This window comes from Nerophis ophidion, linkage group LG02, assembly GCF_033978795.1.
Source record: "Nerophis ophidion isolate RoL-2023_Sa linkage group LG02, RoL_Noph_v1.0, whole genome shotgun sequence".
Classification (NCBI taxonomy): Eukaryota; Metazoa; Chordata; class Actinopteri; order Syngnathiformes; family Syngnathidae; genus Nerophis; species Nerophis ophidion.
In genome coordinates, this window is record NC_084612.1 from 42,627,927 (window position 1) to 42,649,357 (window position 21,431).

A 21,431-nucleotide genomic window follows, 5' to 3' on the forward strand; every position below is an offset into this window, starting at 1 on the left:
AGCACAGCGGAGTGAGTTGAGTGACATTACAAGAGAGAGAAGGTGCGAACTGATCACAAATGGAGGAAGAACAATTCATGCCCAAAAAAACAGCAGGGGGTCCATCATCTGGTGGTGGTTTGGCTTCAAGCGGGAAGATATTCAGCAAACAGCAATATGCAAAGTATGCAGCAGAAGTGTTACTACAAAAGGTAACAGCACTACTAATTTGTTGTTTCATTTAAAAAGTCACCCGCGAGAGAATGAAGAGTATTCAATAAATACAGTTTTGGTCAATTGACTTAGTTGCGATTTCCCTCTGTGCATGAAAGTTTAAAAGTAGTATATATTAAAGCAGTATGAAGAAAAATCTTTTAAAGGCCTACTGAAACCCACTACTACCCACCAGGCAGTCTGATAGTTTGTATATCAATGATGAAATATTAACATTGCAACACATGCCAATACGGCCTTTTTAGTTTATTAAATTGCAATTTTAAATTTCCCGGGAGTTTCGTCTTGAAAACGTCGTGTAATGTTGACGTGTACGCAAGACGTCACAGGTTTTTAGGAAGTATAAGCGCTGCGCACACACACAGCTAAAAGTTGTCTGCTTTAACGGCATAATTACACAGTATTTTGGACATCTGTGTTTCTGAATCTTTTGCAATTTGTTCAATTAATATTGGAGAAGTCACAAGATGGAGTTGGGAAGCTTTAGCCTTTAGCCACACAAACACACGGTGAATCCTTGTTTAAAACTCCTGGAGGTGAAACTTTACTATGGATCAGAGCGCAGTCACGCAAACATGAATCACGCCGGAATGTCAACCAGCAGGTTTCGGTGAGAAAATTGTGGTAAAAAGTCATTTCTTACCGGAGAAAAGCTGAGCTTGTGCCGTCCATAGCTGCCGACGACTCCCCTGAGACACTGGCGTCAAAACACCCGTGGAGACAGACCTCCGAAAATCAGGTACTATTTTAATCTTACTAAAACACTAGCAACACAATAGAAAGATAAGGGATTTCCCAGAATTATCCTAGTAAATGTCTCTAAAAACATCGGAATCTGTCTCAATGCAATCTTGTTTTTTTTGTTTTTTTTTACTTATTTATTCATTTTTCTAGTCCGTCGCTATCAATATCCTCAACACGAATCTTTCATCCTCGCTCAAATTAATGGGGAAATTGTCGTTTTCTCGGTCCGAATAGCACTTTTTGTTGGAGGCTCCCATTAAAATCAATGTGAATATGTGAGGAGCCCCCACACTAGTGACGTCATTGTCTGCGACTTCCGTTAGAGGCAGGGCATTTCTCTTAGCACCGAAAGTTGCAAACTTTATCGTGGATGTTCTCTACTAAATCCTTTCAGCAAAAATATGGCAATATCGCGAAATGATCAAGTATGACACATAGAATGGACCTGCTATCCCCGTTTAAATAAGAAAATCTAATTTCAGTAGGCCTTTAATGTAGACACATAGAATAATCATACTGATGTGATTATATGTATCAAGTGTTCATTCAAGGCTAAGGAAAAATATCAAGATGTATATCGTATATCGCGATATGGCATAAAAATATCGCAATATTAGTAAAAGCTAATATCGCCCAGCCCTACTTCAAAGATCATAACAGCAGGAAGGGCTGCGGAATGATATGATTAAGATTGATGAGTATGATACATTTCAAGTCGATTAGTCGACGTATGAAAAATGATCAGTTCCCTGATGCATCAAGATTAAAACTGATTATTCTGAATCGATGGACAAATGTCCAAATATGTTAAAGTAATTTAAAATGTAGTATGAATGCTAATGTTCTTCAAACGTTAGTTCTAGATTTGGTTTTATCTAACCATGGGAAAACCATTAGCTAACATTCTGTTAACGTTGTGTGTTAGCGCGGACACAAAAGGGAGGGCGAAGGAGAGGACAAGCTATGCTTACCGCGGCGCTAATATAGCTTGAATGGAAAACAAAAAAATAATTCATCATTAGTACATTTAACAAATGGCTAACTGGACCTGTGTTAAAGCAAAGAATAACCAGCTAAGAAAAGGAAATGAACAAGTAGAATATAAGTCAGGAGAAACAGCAAAGGCTAGCATAAGTTGTCCTCTCCTCCTCACTCTGTGTGTGTTTGCGCTAACCCAGCTATAACAATAAAAGAAAGTTAGCTCATTGTTCTCATACGGTTAGCTAGAACCAAACCTACATTTAACATTTAGACAACATTAGCATTAATGCCGCATTTTAGAACCGTCTGTATTACTTTATTTAACATACGTGAATAACCTATGATTAGACATTTGTCCATCAATTCATGAATCACCCATATTCTAATTCTGATGCATCGGAGAATCGATAATTTTTCCCACCTGTAACCATCGGACTGATATTTTACTTTAAACTAATCTGTATTGTTTTTAAAGATGATATACATTTGCAAGTAGGAATGTTAACAGCTTAGAGTATGTAGTATTATACTTTAAATGTTTACAATTTAAAACATCTTTATTATCCCCAGTGGGGTAATTTGTTAGTTTTGCATCACTGCACGTATAAAATAATTTACTGTGTTATTTTATATTTGTTTTACTGTTGACCAAAGATTTTTTTTTAATTAAATATGTTAATTTTATTTGATTTGCTTTGTTATTTACTTTATATTGATATAATTTTGAACCAGTCGCTACAGTTTATTTTTTGTACAGATGTAGTAAAACTGACAGGTTAAAACAATATCAAAAAACGTTTTTTGCCATATCGCGCTGCCAATCAATCAACATCATGCATTATCGCTACAAATTTTGATATTAGTGGCTGCTACACAAAGTAAAAAAATTCTGGATATCAAATAAATGTCCAAGAAATATTATTTATACAACACTATTTGTATCTGCGAGGGAAGTTGTTGTGGCAGCTATCGCTAATTAGCCGCCATAGACATGTGGCCGCTAACAAGGGTTTGACTGTACTTCCAAATAAAAGAGAACACCTCCATGCTCATATGATAATGTTGCTTACCTGTAGAATCTGTTTCACAGGGAGTTGTCTAAGGCACAAGAGGTCTTTGCAGCCTGTGTTATTCAGGAAGACCAGATTGGTAGACTCAGCCTGTTCCAGTGTTGAATTGTAGATGTACGAGCCACTCATATCCACGGCCGCCTGGAAAAGACCCTTTGCAAGCGGAGACATCATCAGGGTCCATACAGACGTGCCACCTTGGAAATAAAAATCATATTTCATTCAGTGCTGTGTTCTTGAAGGAAATATGTCGAAAACAAACTTTGCCAGTGGCCTGGGTCGATTTATAATGCAATGAAAGCCACAGTTACAATCGCTTGCATGGATGTGTGACCCTCGTGAGCCAACAGATCAAAAATATCTTACTATGTAGCAGTATGCACATTTAATAAAGTCAAATACAAATAAGGCAACAAGAGAAGTATGCAACACTTCTTTTTTCTAAAGTAAATCTGTACAGACGATACGGGCATCTACATCAACAATATGATTTGCCTGAAAGGCTGGACAGGACCGATAAAAAATACATGAATAAAAAATGTGATCAATTAAAAATTGTTACAAATAAGAATTGAGATTCATTAGAAAATGTATTTTTTGACATCTCTAGTAATAATAATAAAACAATATAATAATGAAAGATGCATAAATTGATTTATAATCAAATCATAGCCTCTGAATTGTAGTCCAATTGTGAGGTGCCCAAAGATCCCCTCTCCTAGTCAATGTTGTGGTAAAATAAAAGCCATCATTTATTTTTATACCTGAACTCTGCCCAAAGATGGTGACTTTTTCAGGATCCCCTCCAAAACTTTGGATGTTTCTTTGGACCCACTTTAATGCAGCAATTTGGTCCATGAAGCCATAGTTTCCTAAGAAAAAATGAGAGCAATTAGTTTGTCATGTTCTGCATAACTATTGTTTAATTCTTGCAACTACTTCTTCCCTATGGTTTACTTTGTGTTCTGAAAAATGTGTGCTCTGGGTGAGCAAATCATTCAAATACTACTAGTATTTTTTACATGCTGTCTCTACATCCAACCTATTTTTAAACCATAACCGTTTCCAAGTCAGAGCTCACAAAAGCAGCTCTTTTCAGCTCAAAAAATATATTAACCTTTGGTTGCACGACCTACCAGTACATACACTGTTCCAGGAGTGGTGTCAAAAATTACCTCAATTAAACTCAATTCAACACAATAACTGGGTAATTTTTCAAACTCTTTAAACAAAGAGTTGTAATATTTTCATATTCCATGTATTTCTCATAAAGCATGTTTGTGACATGCAGCCCTTTGCATTTGTATTTATTTTTTAATTCATTTCAAGAAAGTGGGAAAGCCAGAGTTCCTAAGAATTAAATGTTCATAGAAGATTACATAGGAACTGCTTGAGGTCATTTTTGACCCCACTTGTGGAAGACAGGGGTAGTGAGACAAAAACCTTGCCTTGTTTTATTTGTATACTTTTCTTTTATTAAAGGGGAACTGCACTTTTTTTTTTATTTTACCTATCCTTTCCAATCACTGGCATGACGACAGATTTATTAATTTTTTTAATGCATTCTAACCTGTAAATAAATCTAAATAAAGTCAGCTTACACCAGAGCCCATTAGAGGTCCTCTATTCTGGCAAATAAAACCCAATAAGTAACCATTCAAAAACTACCACCAATACTTAATTTACATTTAGTGACTTGAATATTAACCAAGTATTAGTGATGATGTTATAGTAAGCGCTAACGCAGACAAACTATCTATAGCGGCGCCGTGATCACAAGCTTGTGTACGTATATTGACATTACCGAGTGGTAGGCTGCTTTCTTGCTTGTGGGAGTTTATTTTAGATCATAAATCATGCCTCTCACCGGGATAGTAGAACAATGAGGACATATTACGACAAGTTGGTACACTTTGACAGCCAGGCAATGGCGAGAATGACACGAAAAGCTTTTTTTACGTGGATTATGAGTCATTCGTCATCGAAACGGGACTATGACAATATGCTACCAGTCTGCATCCTAATGACAGCAGACATTGTGCAGTAAGTGAAATTTTATTATATTTGTTGGCTCTCATGAATTGTGCAGTGAGTAATAATCAGTGAGCACAGGCGAAAGTTGTGATGTTTTTTTTAAATTAATGTGCCGCGTATGCTTAAAATTATCAAAATATGTAAATATTAAATATTGCTATAAATAATAATTTTACTACATTGCATATGTATACTTACAGCGTGTACAAAAACCAAAAACCCAGTAAAATTGGCACGTTGTGTAAATCGTAAATAAAAACAGAATGCAACGATTTGCAAATCCTTTTCAACCTATATTCAACTAAATAGACTTCAAAGACAATATACTTACTGTTCGAACTGGAAAACTTTGTTATTTTTTGCAAATATTAGCTGATTTGGAATACCCAATCATGGTGGGTGCCATGATTGGGTATAAAAGCAGCGTCCATGAAATGCTCAGTCATTCACAAATAAGAATGGGACGAGGGTCACGACTTTGTGAAGAAATGCGTGAGCAAATTGTCCAACAGTTTAAGAACAACATTTCTCAACAAGCTACTGCAAGGAATTTAGGGATTTCACCATCTACAGTCCGTAATATCATCAAAAGGCTTAGAGAATCTGGTGAAATAATTGCACGTAAGCAGCAAGGCTGAAAACCAACATTAAATGCTCGTGACCTTCGATCCCTCAGAATCAAAAACCTGTGCATCAAAAACCGACATCAGTGTGTAAAGGATAACCCCACATGGGTTCAGGAACACTTGAGAAAACCACTTAACAGTTAACAGTTCGTCGCTACATCTGTAAGTGCAAGTTAAAACTCTACTATGCAAAGCAAAAACCATTGATATTCGCTGGGCCCGAGCTCATCTAAGATGGACTCATGCAAAGTGTAAAAGTATTCTGTGGTCTGTGGGGTGCGACTTATACTCAGGATTTATTGATTGATTGAAACTTTTATTAGTAGATTGCATAGTTCAGTACATATTCCGTACAATTGACCACTAAATGGTAACACACGAAAATAATTTTTTTAACTTGTTTAAGTCGGGGTCCACGTTAATCAATTCATGGTAAGGAGCGACTTATGTGTGAAATTATTAGCACATTACCGTAAAATATCAAATAATATTATTTAGCTCATTCACGTAAGAGACTAGACGTATAAGATTTCATCGGATTTAGAGATTAGGAGTGACAGATTGTTTGGTAAACATGTAGCATTTTCTATTTGTTATAGTTATTTGAATGACTCTTACCATAATATGTTACGTCAACATACAGAGTGCGTTCTCAGTTAGTTATTTATGCATCATATAACGTACACTTACTCAGCCTGTTGTTCAATATTCTTTATTTATTTTAAATTGCCTTTCAAACGTCTATTCTTGGTGTTGGGTTTTATCAAATAAATTTCCCCAAAAAATGTGACTTATAAATGTTTTTTCCCTTCTTTATTATGCATTTTTGGCAGGTGCGACTTATACTCCGAAACGACTTATACTCCGAAAAATACAGTACTCCACATAACTTTGGCAACCAGAATTACCATCACACAACCTACGTTGAGTTATGTATCTTTTTTCTTAACAATAAACTAATTTTTGAGGCCAACCAGAAGTGTCCCAACTCACATTTATTTGGTTGCCCTTAGCTGCGCGTTCAACCCCAAATTTGCTCACTCTGTTCACTTTTGCGGTACCTTACAACCGCAAGTTGAATGTGAAAGGTCAATTTTGATTGGTTGTTGTCATGGACATTTCTGCCTTGTTTGATCAGATTAATATGCTCACATCTGATCCACCATAATCAACCTGAATTCTATCACAGTCTTAGATCACGATCAGATCATCAATGAGCCCGTTTCCCGGTAAAATCTACATCAATCAATCAAAGATTTGATTGGTTGATTAACTGATTGATTGATACATCCATTTGACATTACTGACACCTAGCGACCAGTGTGTATTACGAAATATCATTACAATCTGTTTATTTGTGGGTATCCCCATTAGCAAGGCCCATAAAAAAATTTAACACCACAAATTAGAATTAACTCCTTAGTCAAAGACAGCAGTAATACAGAACTGCATCATCACACTCAGTATGTTTCAATGCACTAAATTAGTCTGATTTCTCAAGGAATTTGGTTCTTCTATTTTTACACTTACATATGAAGTCCATGCTCTCTCCCTTCGACTGGCCGTGCCCCGTGTTTTTTCATACATTAGGGGGTGGTCATTACAGTGTTTTAGCTATCTGAGAATGTAAATAGACAAAGAGAATGCTACAAGTGAATAAAGCTAGCGCTGGGAGTTTCAGGGCATTCAATCGATCGCAACTTGACTGTTTGGTTTGTCATAGACAACGCTTCGCCTCTCATCCGAGTAGGCTTCATCAGTTCATGCTCATAGACTTAGATTGGTCAGATCTAGTCTTAGACTTAGGTTGGTCTGGCAAATGGTGCCAATACTTGTGTGGTTATTTTTATCAACTCCTGAGTTTTTAGTGTTAATACAAACTATACAGTGAATTATTTTTTAATTGCTGGTTTAAATGCCAATGACAGTGTCTAAATTGTCGTATACAAACGTTTATTTTTTACGTCACTAAATAAAGTTTGAGTTACAATGTTATTATGGATGTTTTTTAAATTAAAGAGATAGATGCTGTCTTGAAGTCATGTAAAACATAAACGTATCATTTTACCCCATTTATTCCATTGTGTATACAAAAAAGTTTTAGTGTAAAAATACGGCTGTTTAGAGGTTTTTCTCCACATGCCTCGATGTGCTGGTGTCATGTCACAAAAGCTTTAAACTCGACTGCTAAGATACCTTTGGCAGCGGGGGAATGGTCAGGGGCATGGTGAGGGCCATGGTCACCATGACATCATCGATTAATTTGCCTAATCTGCTTTGATTTTCCTAAAAAATGTTTTGTCACAAGTGTATTTCACAATTGAGTCCTTATTTTTATCTTACTTCTAAATGTGTTTTAACTCCTGTGTAGCACTATGTGAAACTTTTGTATTATAGAATGTGCTATATAAATTAAATGGATAGGATTAAAAAGGCTATAAAGAATGTATACATACATTTAAAAACAAATCTGGTATTAATTAGCATTAAGATATATTTTTTGGGCACCTTATTTTCAAACGTTGTTGCTAATGTGCAATATAGTTTGAGAATTTTTCAAGTGTCATTCCCGAGACTTATAATGACTTTTTTAAAATCAAAAACTGCTAGCAACAAATCTAATCTTATGATGTTATTGTAAAATGCAATCGTGTTTAGAGAATCCTAACTTCTGTCCCTTGATGTCCCTGACAAAGAGGCGAGCTATGGCAAGCATGATCTCACACTTGTTTCTCGCTGCTCCAGTTGACCTTTCACTTCTGAGAAGCTGCCACTGTCATCTTCATATTTGCACATTTTGTAAATTACTGTCCATGGGTATATCTGGTCACATCCACATCACAGACATGCTGACAACGCTCCAGACAATGGTGTGCGTCGTGATTTCTTCTTGGGGTTACAATATATTACTTTGATTAGTTTTCATGCAAAAAAAATATATTTGTATATATTTCCATGGTGTGGTGGTAAAAAAGAGCTGTGGCAATCTGCCACATTTAATTACATTAAGGGGAAACCCTGTCACATATTCAAAGTACGAAGCACATAAATCAAACTGACCTGAAGTGTTTTTGAGTGAACCTTCCCTTAGTATCTCCAGTGCCATGAAGCCAAATGCATTGAGTCTGTAGTTAAAGCTCACATACACCATCTGTGTTTCTGCTGCAAGCTTCTCTGTTGGTGAGTAGCCATCTTCTCCACCACTTAACATGTGCAGGTAGCCTCCATGGATCCAGACCATGACTGGCAGCTTTGAGTTGGCCTGCAGTGTTGGAGTCCACACGTTGATGAAGAGGCAGTCTTCCTGGCCCATCAACTTGCCTTCAATTGATAAGGGCCGCACCTGGGGACACATGCTACGAAAGCGGCTGGCGTCAGTGACTCCATCCGGACACACCGGGTCAGCTGGGGGTGCCCAGCGCAGATTACCAACTGGTGGAGCAGCATATGGAATGCCTTTAAAGGAATAGGCGCCATTTTTCTGTCAAACAAAAGATTCACACACGATTAATTCAGTCATTACATAAATAGTTTAGAGCTGAGACCCTCAATCAGTCAACAGACCCTGCGGACAAGACTTACGTTAGCACGAGAGACCACAATCAGGCATGTGATTTGAACTTAATGAAAAAGACTGAAAATAAGCTGTGGGCCAGGTACAGGTTTGGGGCACAAGGGAGTGGTTCATTCACACATTACTTTGGCATTTTTGGCTCTGACATGAGCCTTCCTGGCAAATTTTTGAGCAGCTTGCATTTTCATTTTTGTTCCTGCCTGATTTAGCCATTCCTTTACCACTTTTGACGTGTGTTTGGGGTCATTGTCCTGTTGGAACACCCAACTGTGCCCAAGACCCGACCTCCAGGCTGATGATTTTAGATTGTCCTGAAGAATTTGGAGGTAATCCTCCTTTTTCATTGTCCCATTTACTCTCTGTAAAGCACTAGTTCCATTGGCAGCAAAACAGGCCCAGAGCAAAATACGACCATCACCATGCTTGATGGTAGGGATGGTGTTTCTGGGATTGAAGGCCTCACCTTTTCTCCTCCAAACATATTGCTGGGTATCCATCCATCCATCCATTTACTTCCGCTTGTCCCGTTCAAGGTCGCGGGGGGTGCTGGTGCCTATCTCAGCTGCATCCGGGCAGAAGGCGAAGTACACCCTGGACAAGTCGCCACCTCATCGCAGGGTCAGGTTGTGATTTTTGTCTGAGAGTAACCCTGGGGATCAAAACTCGGCTACACCTTAGGTTTAATTGTGATGAGTCACATACGTTGTGTGCAATATTTGATGTGGATGTTGTTTAATTTCTATATGCATAAACATCTGTAGTTGATTGTGTGAATGCATTAACACTAAACCTTATATTTTATTTATGTAAAAAATACAACGGACATTGCTGGGTATTGTGGCCAAACAGCTCAATTTTTGTTTCATCTGACCACGGAACTTTCCTTCAGAAGGTCTTATTTGTGTCCATGTGATCAGCAGCAAACTTTAGAAAAGCCTTAAGGTGTCACTTCTGGAGCAAGGGTTTCCTTCTTGCATGGTAACCTCTCAGTCCATGGCGATGCAAAACACGCTTGACTGTGGACACTGAAACCTGTGTTCTAGCAGCTTCCAATTCATTGCAGACCTGCTTTTAAGTGGTTCTCGGTTGACTCTTGATCACCCTGACCAATTTTCTTTCAGCAGCAGGTGATAGCTTGCGTTTTCTTCCTGATCATGGCCGTGACAAAACTGTGCCATGCACTTTACACTTACAAACAATTGTATGCACGGTTGCTCTTGGGACCTTAATCTGCTTTGAAATGGCTCCAAGTGACTTTCCTGACTTGTTCAAGCCAATAATTTGTTTTTTCAGATGTTTCCTTGCCATTGTCTCATTTGTAACCGAGTGTAATGACTGCATCACATAAGCCCTATTTAAATGGGTTCAGAGAAGTCAACAGGTGTGGTCAATCATAATCACTCACATGAAGTTAAGAGGCCATGCTATGAAGCTAATTTGATTTGATTGTAACTTTTCTACATCAGCAAAATTGATGATGTATGTTGCTGTAGGTATACTTTTGATCCAGCAGGTTTGGTCACATTTTCAGTAGACCCATAATAAAATCATAAAAGAACCAAACTTCATTAATGTTTTTTGTGACAAACAAGTACGTGCTTCAATCACTCTATAACAAAAAAATAAGAGTTGCAGAAATTATTGGAAACTCAAGAAAGCAATGACATTATGTCATTCACAAGTGTATGTCAACTTTTGACCACGACTGTACATATATAAACAACTTTCAATACAGGGGTAGATTTTTTGACGCTGCATAATAAGCCAGGTTTCCATAGTGCGACCAATTTACTCGCATTTGCGACTAAAAATAGATTGTAGGACAAGAAAAAAATTAAACAGTAGCACTTTTATAAATCCGGATTTCAACCCTTAAAGTAAATCCATAAAAAATGAATCAAATAGAGTAAGAGTTAGGGGAAAAAACCATTGTTGTCAGCAGACCATGCAAGCATTATACAAACTCTCGCTGCATCTGTTCAGCGCAGACCTGGTCACGTGTACACAGCATTGTTGCTCTTGCGATATGCTAGTTTAACTGCTAGTATAACAACCTGCTGGTCACCGAGGATTTCATTTCAATCCCTAAAGATTAGGGGTGTAACGGTACGTGTGTTTGTATTGAACCGTTTCGGTACGGGGGTTTCGGTTTGGCACGCGGGCGTACCGAACGAGTTTGGAAGCATAAGTCTTCACAAGCTGCTCTGCTTTCTGCCTCTGTCCGAGCAGTGAGCACCCAGCATTGTCCCGCCCACACAACCAACTGATTGGTTACATACAAAGCCAATCAGCAGTGCGCATTCAGAGCGATGTAACAGCCAATCAGCAGTGCGTATTCAAAGCGATGTAGTCCATGCTTTAGCGTCGAGCAGATATTCGTTTAGCAGGGGAGCAGTGGACTCTACCCAAATTATACTAAACACTTCCCAGTCACAACTATTACAAACATCATTATGAGCCCGTTGACCTTTTAGAAACTTAAACTGCAGCTCAGCTAGCTCACAGTATAGGCTTGAGGTGAAGGCTAATTAGCTTTTAGCGCAACGTTAGCGCATTTTGCTGTGTGTGTGTGTGCGTGTTAGGGGCAGCAGCGCGAGTGTGTGCGTGTGTGTGTGTGTGCATGTGTGTGTGTTAGGGGCAGCAAAGCACTGTCTGTCTGTTATTTCATTGAACTCCATTGTGTTTAGGGATGAATAGTCTCTCCTATTTCTATTGTACTATTTTTCAGCTATAGTTACATTAATTATTAGTAATGTAGCAGCCTAGTTTTGAATAGCAGGGTCCCTGCTATCACATGTTGATAAAAATACAACATTTACATAATAAAAGTCAACTAAAGGCTTCCCAAATGCTGTAATAAATTAAGCATGATGACTTGACATTAAATAGTTTCAATGGAAACTGTTTAATGTTGCACTTTTTATATGTAGAAGAAAGGTTTTTATTTTATTTAATCAAAGCAACAACTTGAGGCAGTTTAATGTGGATTAACGTGGGCAGAATTATTATAGTGTTTCCAAAGTTAAATGGATAAAGCCATAGTTTACAAATTTGGTAAATAAATAACCAAAAAATGTATGTTTTGTTGTCTTCTTACTGTACCGAAAATTAACCGAACCGTGACGTCTAAACCGAGGTACGTACCGAACCAAAATTTTTGTGTACCGTTACACCCCTACTAAAGATACAAACTTGATAGTCATGAATTTGATGACTTTAGACTCGACTTGACAAAATTTAAAGAGACTTGCAACTCAACTTAGACTTCAACATCAATGACTTGTGACTTCACTTGGACTTGAGCCTTTTGACTTGACATGACTTGCTACTTTCCCCAAAACCCAAAGATTAAAAAGTTATTCAGGAGCGCTCTGTATCTTTCATTGTGTACAAGTATGTGTCTGTCAGAGTGTGTGCTACCTGCCAGTACAACAGCCAATCAAATTACATCCACATTATTTTCGTCCCACAGCATTCATCCGATCAAATTGCAGGACAACCAACGAAGAAGAGCTGAGAAAAATTGTTTTGTTCGGGTATTAAAACTACGGCTTGGTAAACAAAAAACTGATTGCAGTATGCAAAACATGCGGTTTGAAGATTACAGACGGAGACGCAACAACTTCCAACTTCGTTCGAAATTTAAATTTGCAATTTAGCAAACTAACCCAGCCGTATTGGCATGTGTTTGTTAAGATTTCATCATTTATATATAATCAGACTGCGTGGTCGGTAGTAGTGGGTTTCAGTAGGCCTTTAAGTCCAGAGTCCGGATAAATTGATCCGTTGTGTCCATCTTTGTGTGTTTTTAATCTTTTGTTAACGAGGATATTTTTTTAAGGCAGCGCTGCAGCAACTGTTGTGTATTAACTTTCATAGTGTTAGGAAATTTTTGGAGATGCGACGACTTCATTTTCTGTGTTGTTGAGTGGCAACAGGCATTCATTCATAAGTTAAGCAAGGCAGCTCTTTTTTTGTGAGTAACGTTAACGTTATCCCTTTCTTGCTGATATTGTGTCTCCGGCACATTTGACTCCGTTTTGAGAGCCAAAACGCACGGTTACCAATTTGGAAATAAACATAACATTTGAGGTCCTCTCCAAGCTTTGTCATAGTCAGCATTGTCACTGGCGTCCCACTGGATGTGAATTCTCCCTGCCCACTGGGTGTGAGTTTTCCTTGCCCTTTTGTGGGTTCTTCCGAGGATGTCGTAGTCGTAATGGTTTGTACAGTCCTTTGAGACATTTGTGATTTAGGGCTGTATAAATAAACATTGATTGATTGCTTCACGGTGGCAGAGGGGTTAGTGCGTCTGCCTCACATTACGAAGTTCCTGCAGTCCTGGGTTCAAATCCAGGCTCGGGATCTTTCTGTGTGGAGTTTGCATGTTCTCCCCGTGAATGCGTGGGTTCCCTCCGGGTACTCCGGCTTCCTCCCACCTCCAAAGACATGCACCTGGGGATAGGTTGATTGGCAACACTAAATTGGCCCTAGTGTGTGAATGTGAGTGTGAATGTTGTCTGTCTATCTGTGTTGGCCCTGCGATGAGGTGGCGACTTGTCCAGGGTGTACCCCGCCTTCCGCCCGATTGTAGCTGAGATAGGCGCCAGCACCCCCCGCGACCCCGAAAGGGAATAAGCGGTAGAAAATGGATGGATGGATGGAATGATTGATTGATTGATGTCAGAAATTATTAATAAAATCAACTGGGTGTGTATTGAGTTACATGTAAATGATGCTACTATGTAGATTCATAACATGGTTTCTCTCATTTCAGAAAGAAACAAGGCAGCATTAGCGACTTGGTACAAAGGAAGGTCTTAACACCACAGCAAGCAGCTGCATTGACTGATGCTATCCTGAATATGTTGCTAACTGACATGAGGCCACTGTCAATGGTGGAGGATGAAGGTTTTAGACCAATGATTCACGTCCTCAACCCTGGTTACACTCTTCCCTCGAGGACCCATTTTACCAAACTGATGAAGAGGAAGTACGAGCAGACATTCCAAGCAGTGCACACTAACATAAAAGCTACCCAGAGCAAATTGCTCTCACTACTGATGTGTGGACAAGTGTAGCCACGGAAGCCTACCTTGGCAATACATGCCATTACATTGGAGACGAATGGAACATGAAGACAATTTACCTTACGACCATGCCACTAGAGGAAAGACATCCAACATCCATCATTGCAGAGATGGATGTTGGAATAGGTCAGGGGTAGGGAACCTATGGCTCTAGAGCCAGATGTGGCACATTTGATGACTGCACCTGGCTCTCAGATAAATCTTATCTGACATTGCTTAACACGATAGGTAATGAAAAACTCCACTATTAATCACAGTGTTAAAAATAACGTTCAAAATGTAAAACATTCTCATGGATTTTAAACCATCCATCCGGTTTCTACCGCACCTGTTCAAAAAGTCGCATTAATGGTAAGAAGTATTTTATTTATTGTTGCTTAGCTTCAGAAAAAGAATATTATTAAAACGAATAAGACTTATTACCGTCTAAAAATGTTGGTCTTACTTAAAAATGCACGCATTTAGTTGTATTCAGTGTTAAAAAAATATACATATATGTATATATATACTGTATATATATATATATATATATATATATATATATATATATATATATATATATATATATATATATATATATATATATGAATGTATGTGTATATGGCTCTCATGGAAATACTTTTAAAAATATTTGGTTTGTATGGTCTCTCAGCCAAAAAGGTTCCCAACCCCTGGAATAGGTAGTAGACAGGTTTGAAATTCCCCTAAACAAAATTATTGCTATTATGCTGTTTATGCATGACAATGGTTCACTTTATAAAAAAAAAAACTAAAAAAACATTTTTGTAACACTTGCCTTGTTTTATTTGGCAAGTCGAAAGGACATGGTGCCAGTATGCACAAGGCAAGTCGAAAGGACATGGTGCCAGTATGCTGTTTTTTAAAATAAAGTATTGGAAAGGACAGAAATGTAGTTTGTCTCTTTTATCCGATGTTTAATCGATTAATCGAAGTAACAATCGACAGATTAATCGATTATCAAAATAATCGTTAGTTGCAGCCCTCGTAGAAACCACTGAATTTTCCCAAGACCAACTAAAATCACCACTTGTGGGTCCTCGGGACTCACTATATTGAAAACCTATTAACATCACTGGTCTCTCTGGCATGTACAGTACAGTACACAAGTAACAATATGATCTGTAATGTAATACATGTGATGCGCTGTCAGTCCTGTTGTATAACTGTTAGAGTAGCTTAGTGTGTACTGCATGACGTAGTATGACTTGACTACAAAAAGCTGTAGGACAAGGATCTTTAATTGAGGGTTGCATCAGAGCTTATGATAGCACTGTGTTTATCTGTAAGGGTGCACATGTGTGTCACTGTGGACGTTGTCTGAGTGGTAATTATACAATTGTTTGAGCTAAGACACTTCATTGTTCTAAATGATTTCAGTGAAACTGAAAAATAGTCTGTGCTATTAATTTTTGTTCATTCAGTACCACCAGTGATGTTAGTAAAAAAGCTAAGCGCAAAATCCTGTGTACTTTGGTTTAAAATGAGCATGGCCTCCAATTAGTATTTAATTTCTCCACGGCTATGATGGAATGTAGGTTGCAAAACAACTAACTGTCAATCAACAAAACTTTTCACAACCATGTAGCAAACATGAATGTTTTCTTTCATAACACAGTGACTTCGAATTATACTAAACCAAATGGCTAACATGCAGTGACGTGCGGTGAGGTTCATGGCTGGTGAGGCACTGACTTCATCACAGTCAGATTTACAAACATATGAACCCTAAAGAGTATCCTATTCACCATTTGATTGGCAGCAGTTAACGTGTTATGTTTAAAAGCTCATACCAGCATTCTTCCCTGCTTGGCACTCACCATCAAGGGTTGGAATTGGGGGTTAAATCACCAAAAATGATTCCCGGCCTCTGCTGCCCACTGCTCCCCTTACCTCCCAGGGGGTCAACAAGGGGATGGGTCAAATGCAGAGGACAAATTTCACCACACCTAGTATGTGTGTGACAATCAGCGGTACTTTAACTTAACTTTAACTTTACACATACAAAGTGGAACACAAAAAAGCACATTTATAAAAAATAAAATTAAAACGTTTTTGTGGTCTTACCTTTACTTATAAATGAAGTTCATGCGCTGCTCCTTTTGAACGAACAAAAGCATCGATAACTTGTTTATATAAGTCTTACTTATCTTTCTTCAGTTTTAAAAGTCTCTGTCTCGATGGAGATCTTCCTTTAATTATTACCTCCTGCTTCGATTGAAAGTCTAGTTTAGAAAACTGTTTTATTTTAGACATGTAATTCTCCATGTAAAAAGGCCAGGCGAGAGGAAAAAAAAACGATCGCTGCTGACTGGTGCTGCTTGTTGTCACTTCTTCTGCAGCCGAGTAGTCGAAAGAATGATCTCTGGGATCACTAGCGCCATCTACCACTAGGAGGCGGGATTACTGCGAGCCTCACCCGGTGCGTTTTCGCAGCCGTTTTATGATTGCTCAGCACAAGAAATACGTTACACACATACAGTTGTTGACAAAATACACTGTACATTATATACCCCAGTTAACTAAACTATGGAAATCCATCCATCTGGGATTACCGCCCCGACAGGCACCAAATACCTTGCGGCCACAGCTCCAATTGGCTGAAACGACAATAGAGGTGCGGAACATGGTCCACTCGGACTCAATGTCCAGCACCTCACTCATGACATGTTCAAAGTTCTTCATGAGGTGGGAATTGAAACTCTCTCTGACAGGAAACTCTGCCAGACGTTCCCAGCAGACCATCACAATGCGTTTGGGCCTGCCAGGTCTGTCCGGCACCCTACCCCACCATCGCAGCCAACTCACCACCAGGTGGTGATCGGTAGAAAGGTCCGCCCCTCTCTTCACCAGAGTGTCCAAAACATGAGGCCGCAAATCCGATGACACAAATACAAAGTCGATCATGGAACTGCGGCTTAGGGTGTCCTGGTGCCAAGTGCACATATGGACACCCTTATGTTTGAACATGGTGTTTGTTATGGACAAACTGTGACGAGCACAAAAGTCCAATAACAAAACACCACTCGGGTTCAGATCCGGGCGGCCATTCTTCCCAATCACACCTCTCCAGGTTTCACTGTCGTTGCCAACATGAGGGTTGAAGTCCCCCAGCAGAACAAGGGAATCACCCGAGGGAGCACTCTCTAGTACTCCCTCGAGTGTACCCAAAAAAGGTGGGTACTCAGAACTGCTGTTTGGTGCGTAAGCACAAACAACAGTCAGGACACTGGGTTGAACTACAACGTGCAGGGTTTGAGCCGGTGGGCAACGAGAATTGCCACCCCAGCCCATCGCCTCTCACTGCCGACAACACCAGAGTGGAAGAGAGTCCAGCCCCTCTTGAGAGAACTGGTTCCAGAGCCCTTGCTGTGCGTCGAAGTGAGTCCGACTACATCCAGCCGGAATTTCTCTACTTCGCGCACTAGCTCAGGCTCCTTCCCCCCCAGTGAAGTGACATTCCACGTCCCAAGAGCTGACTTCTGTAGCCGGGGATCGGACCGCCAAGTGCCCTGCCTTCGGCTTCCGCCCAGCTCACTTCACACCCGACCTCTATGGCCCCTGCTAAGGGTGGTGAGCCCATTGGAGGGGGGACCCACGTTGCCTCTTCGGGCTGTGCCCGGCCGGGCCCCATGGGGACAGGCCCGACCACCAGGCGCTCGCCATCATGCCCCACTTCCGGGCCTGGCTGCAGAGGGGGGCCCCGGTGACCCGCGTCCGGGCGAGGGTATTCTGAGTCCTTTTCTTGTGTTCATCATAGAGGATCTTCGAGTTGCTCTTTGTCTGGTCCCTCACCTAGGACCAGTTTGCCTTGGGAGACCCTACCAGGGGGCTTAAAGCCCACGGACAACATAGCTCCTAGGATCATTGGGACACGCGAACTCCTCTACCATGATAAGGTGGCAGCTCAGAGATATAATTCATATACCTCTAGCAATACGGTCTCACTGCACAGCAGGCCAGCAGTTAGCCGAGTCATTGCGCAATCCATGGTGAGGCTCAACTGGCTGGTGACTCACCGCAAGTCTCTTTTCAGTATTTGAACGGCAAATGTGAAAATTCAGCGATTTTGAATACAAATAATCTAAAACTGGTGAAGTTAAATGGAAAATAACTTCATAGTATAATCACTGGATACATATAACAATTTAATTTTTTTTTTTTTTTTTACACAACACTTCTGTTTTTTTTTGTTTTACGGCACGTGAGGCCCCGCCTCACCTGCCTACCCTGACTGTACGTCACTGCTAACATGTCACAATAGTTTATGAGAAAACTGACAGACAGACAGACAGACAGAGGAGACGTAAAAAACTCACATGTCTTCCTCGATAGTCACCACAGTCAGTGGTAACTTGGGCTAGGCCAGGTGGGAGTGTTTGGGCAAGGTAGCCCATGTAGGTGGCCAGAACCAGGAGAGTGAACACACCAATGCAGATGAGGACAATGCAACGTCTGGACAGCACCAAGAAGGGGCTGATGTAATGTCTGTGTCGAACATACTGCACTTCTTCTTCATCTTCCTCTTGCACCAGGTACCGGTACTCTGTCCTTGCTGGGACTTCATATACGTCCTCACTCATCTTCAATCTAGGACACAACATAAAAAAACACAACTTCACTATCTTTCTTTCCAGACAACACCCATAAATTATGTCAACTGCAGGACCTTTTAGGCCAATTTCAAATTCACTAAATGAATTCATTATTGATGAATTGTTCCATTTATGTCCTGCATGATACAATGGTTCTCTCAGTTATTTAATCCTACATTTATTATGCATGCATTCATCTTTAAAAAAAATATTTCAAATAAGTTCATTACGAATGTATTAATTTTGTATTCTCATTTTATTCACTTACACATTTGTATTCTTAGGTTTTACTTTGTTGCAACCCTTTCTTATTTTTTTTTAATCACTGCATAATATACATAGTATATGTTACTTGCTGTAAAAATGCATACATTATACCAGCACTAAAACATCAAACAAATTAAATTAATGACATGACAATAAAGCTGATTCTGAATCTGATAGGGTCCACACAGTTACACTCCATTGATAGTAACTGAGGTACAGAATGTAAAAGTAGTTTAAGCAGAAAGTTAAATAACAAAAATATGTGTTGGAAAAAATGAATGTAAGCGAACATGAAAACAAAAGTATGGTGTCGTGAATCTGCTTACATTGTGATTCATAATTGTTATGGCGTGTTGTTGTAAATGTGAACCCTCAACGCCGAATCCAAAGTACATTTGAAATACTTTATGAACACGTTCCCAAAAAAATAGCACAAAATAGTGGTTAACATGCAACTATATCTGGTAAAACTTAAAAGTCCGAGTTTGATGTTATTTCGTGTAGCTTCATTGCTGTGACATCTATACAAAATTACAAATATATGTTGTTTACAACGTCAACATTTTGAGCCACGCTCTTGCACGCACGCACTCATTCCATGTCTATAGTCCACAAAGGGCATAATTATCTTCGTATATTTCATGCTCACCATTGAAAAGGACTTGAAAATAGCAGGAGGTTTGTTAGTAAACAAGTTTTTTGTTTTTTTTAAGTTAGAGACAAACTACTAGACGACAAGACAGGCCGAAAAGTTCACCTTCTTCTACATTTCCGGTAGATAAGACGTTGATAGTGTATTATACTGCCCCCTTGAGGGGGAGGCGGACGCTCTGAGCAGGCACACTTAAAGGAGAACTGCACTTTTTTTGGAATTTTGCCTATCGTTAACAATCATTAAGAGAGACAAGAACACACGTCTTTTTTATTTGTTTTATTTTAAAGATGGTGAAAAAACGCTTGATATATGTGGCTAATAAGAGTCACCGTTGTAAGGTTTAAAGCCGTCTAAAAAACCGTCAAAACCCTCCATCTACCTTTTATATACACACTGCAAGTATATATATAATCTAGGCCAGGGGTCACCAACGCGGTGCCCGCGGACCAGATGAGTCGCCCGCTGGCCTGTTCTAAAAATAGCTCAAATAGCAGCACTTACCAGTGAGCTGCCTCTATTTTTTGAATTTTATTTAATTACTAGCAAGCTGGTCTCGCTTTGCTCGACATTTTTAATTCTAAGAGAGACAAAACTCAAATAGAATTTGAAATTCCAAGAAAATATTTTAAAGACTTGGTCTTCACTTGTTAAAAAAATCATTAATGTTTTACTCTGCTTCTTATAACTTTCAGAAAGACAATTTTAGAGAAGAAATACAACCTTAGAAATGATTTTAGGATTTTCAAACACATATACCTTTTTACCTTTTAAATTCCTTCCTCGTCTTTCCTGATAATTTAAATCAATGTTCAAGTATTTTTTTTTATTGTAAAGAATAATAAATACATTTTAATTTAATTCTTTATTTGTGAAATATTTCTTCAAATGTATTATGATTATAATTTTAAAAAATTGTGGCAAATCTAGAAAATCTTTAGTATCAAATTTAAATCTTATTTCAAAGTCTTTTGAATTTCTTTCAAAATTTTAGTTCTGGAAAATCTAGAAGAAATTATGATTTGTCTTTGTTAGAAATATAGCTTGGTCCAATTTGTTATATATTCTAACAAAGTGCTGATTGGAATTTAACCTATTTATAACATGTCATCAAAATTCTAAAATTAATCTTAATCAGAAAAAATTACCAATGATGTTCCATAAATTCTTTTTTTAATTTTTTCAAAAAGATTCGAATTAGTTGGGTTTTCTCTTCTTTTTTTCGGTTGAATTTTGAATTTTAAAGAGTTAAAATTGAAGATAAACTATGTTTCAAAATTTTATTTTCATTTTTTTTGTGTTTTTTCCTCTTTTAAACCGTTCAATTAAATGTTTTTTTCATCATTTATTCACTACAAAAATACTTCCGTAAAAGGAAAAAAAATGTATGACGGAATGACAGACAGAAATACCCATTTTTTTTTAGATATATAGATTTATTTATTAAAGGTAAATTGAGCAAATTGGCTATTTCTGGCAATTTATTTAAGTGTGTGTCAAACTGGTAGCCCTCACATTAATTAGTACCCAAGAAGTAGCTCTTGGTTTCAAAAAGGTTGGTGACCCC

At 38.7% G+C, this 21,431-nt stretch overlaps 1 protein-coding gene and 1 long non-coding RNA gene across 3 annotated transcripts in view; one reads left to right on the forward strand and one right to left on the reverse strand.

Annotated features, from left to right (window-relative positions):
- The window catches only part of si:ch211-71n6.4 (para-nitrobenzyl esterase), a 45,624-nt gene extending 25,626 nt beyond the window's left edge, over window positions 1-19,998 (reverse strand). The window contains exons 1-6 of one of the 2 annotated variants that reach the window (XM_061884070.1): window positions 19,862-19,998; window positions 18,670-18,940; window positions 9,012-9,149; window positions 8,729-8,930; window positions 3,773-3,880; window positions 3,009-3,205 (exon numbers count right to left, since the gene is read on the reverse strand). In XM_061884070.1, the coding sequence (XP_061740054.1) occupies window positions 3,009-3,205; window positions 3,773-3,880; window positions 8,729-8,930; window positions 9,012-9,149; window positions 18,670-18,933 (909 nt within the window). In that variant the 5' untranslated portion in view covers window positions 18,934-18,940; window positions 19,862-19,998. Of the gene's footprint in view, window positions 1-3,008; window positions 3,206-3,772; window positions 3,881-8,728; window positions 9,150-18,669; window positions 18,941-19,861 lie in introns of both variants that reach the window. The other variant, XM_061884062.1, reaches the window with a different exon arrangement.
- LOC133541037 (uncharacterized) lies at window positions 852-3,229 on the forward strand. Its single transcript, XR_009803779.1, has 2 exons — window positions 852-952; window positions 3,029-3,229. It is a non-coding gene; the product is annotated as an uncharacterized LOC133541037 (long non-coding RNA).
- Window positions 19,999-21,431: the final 1,433 nt, after the last annotated feature.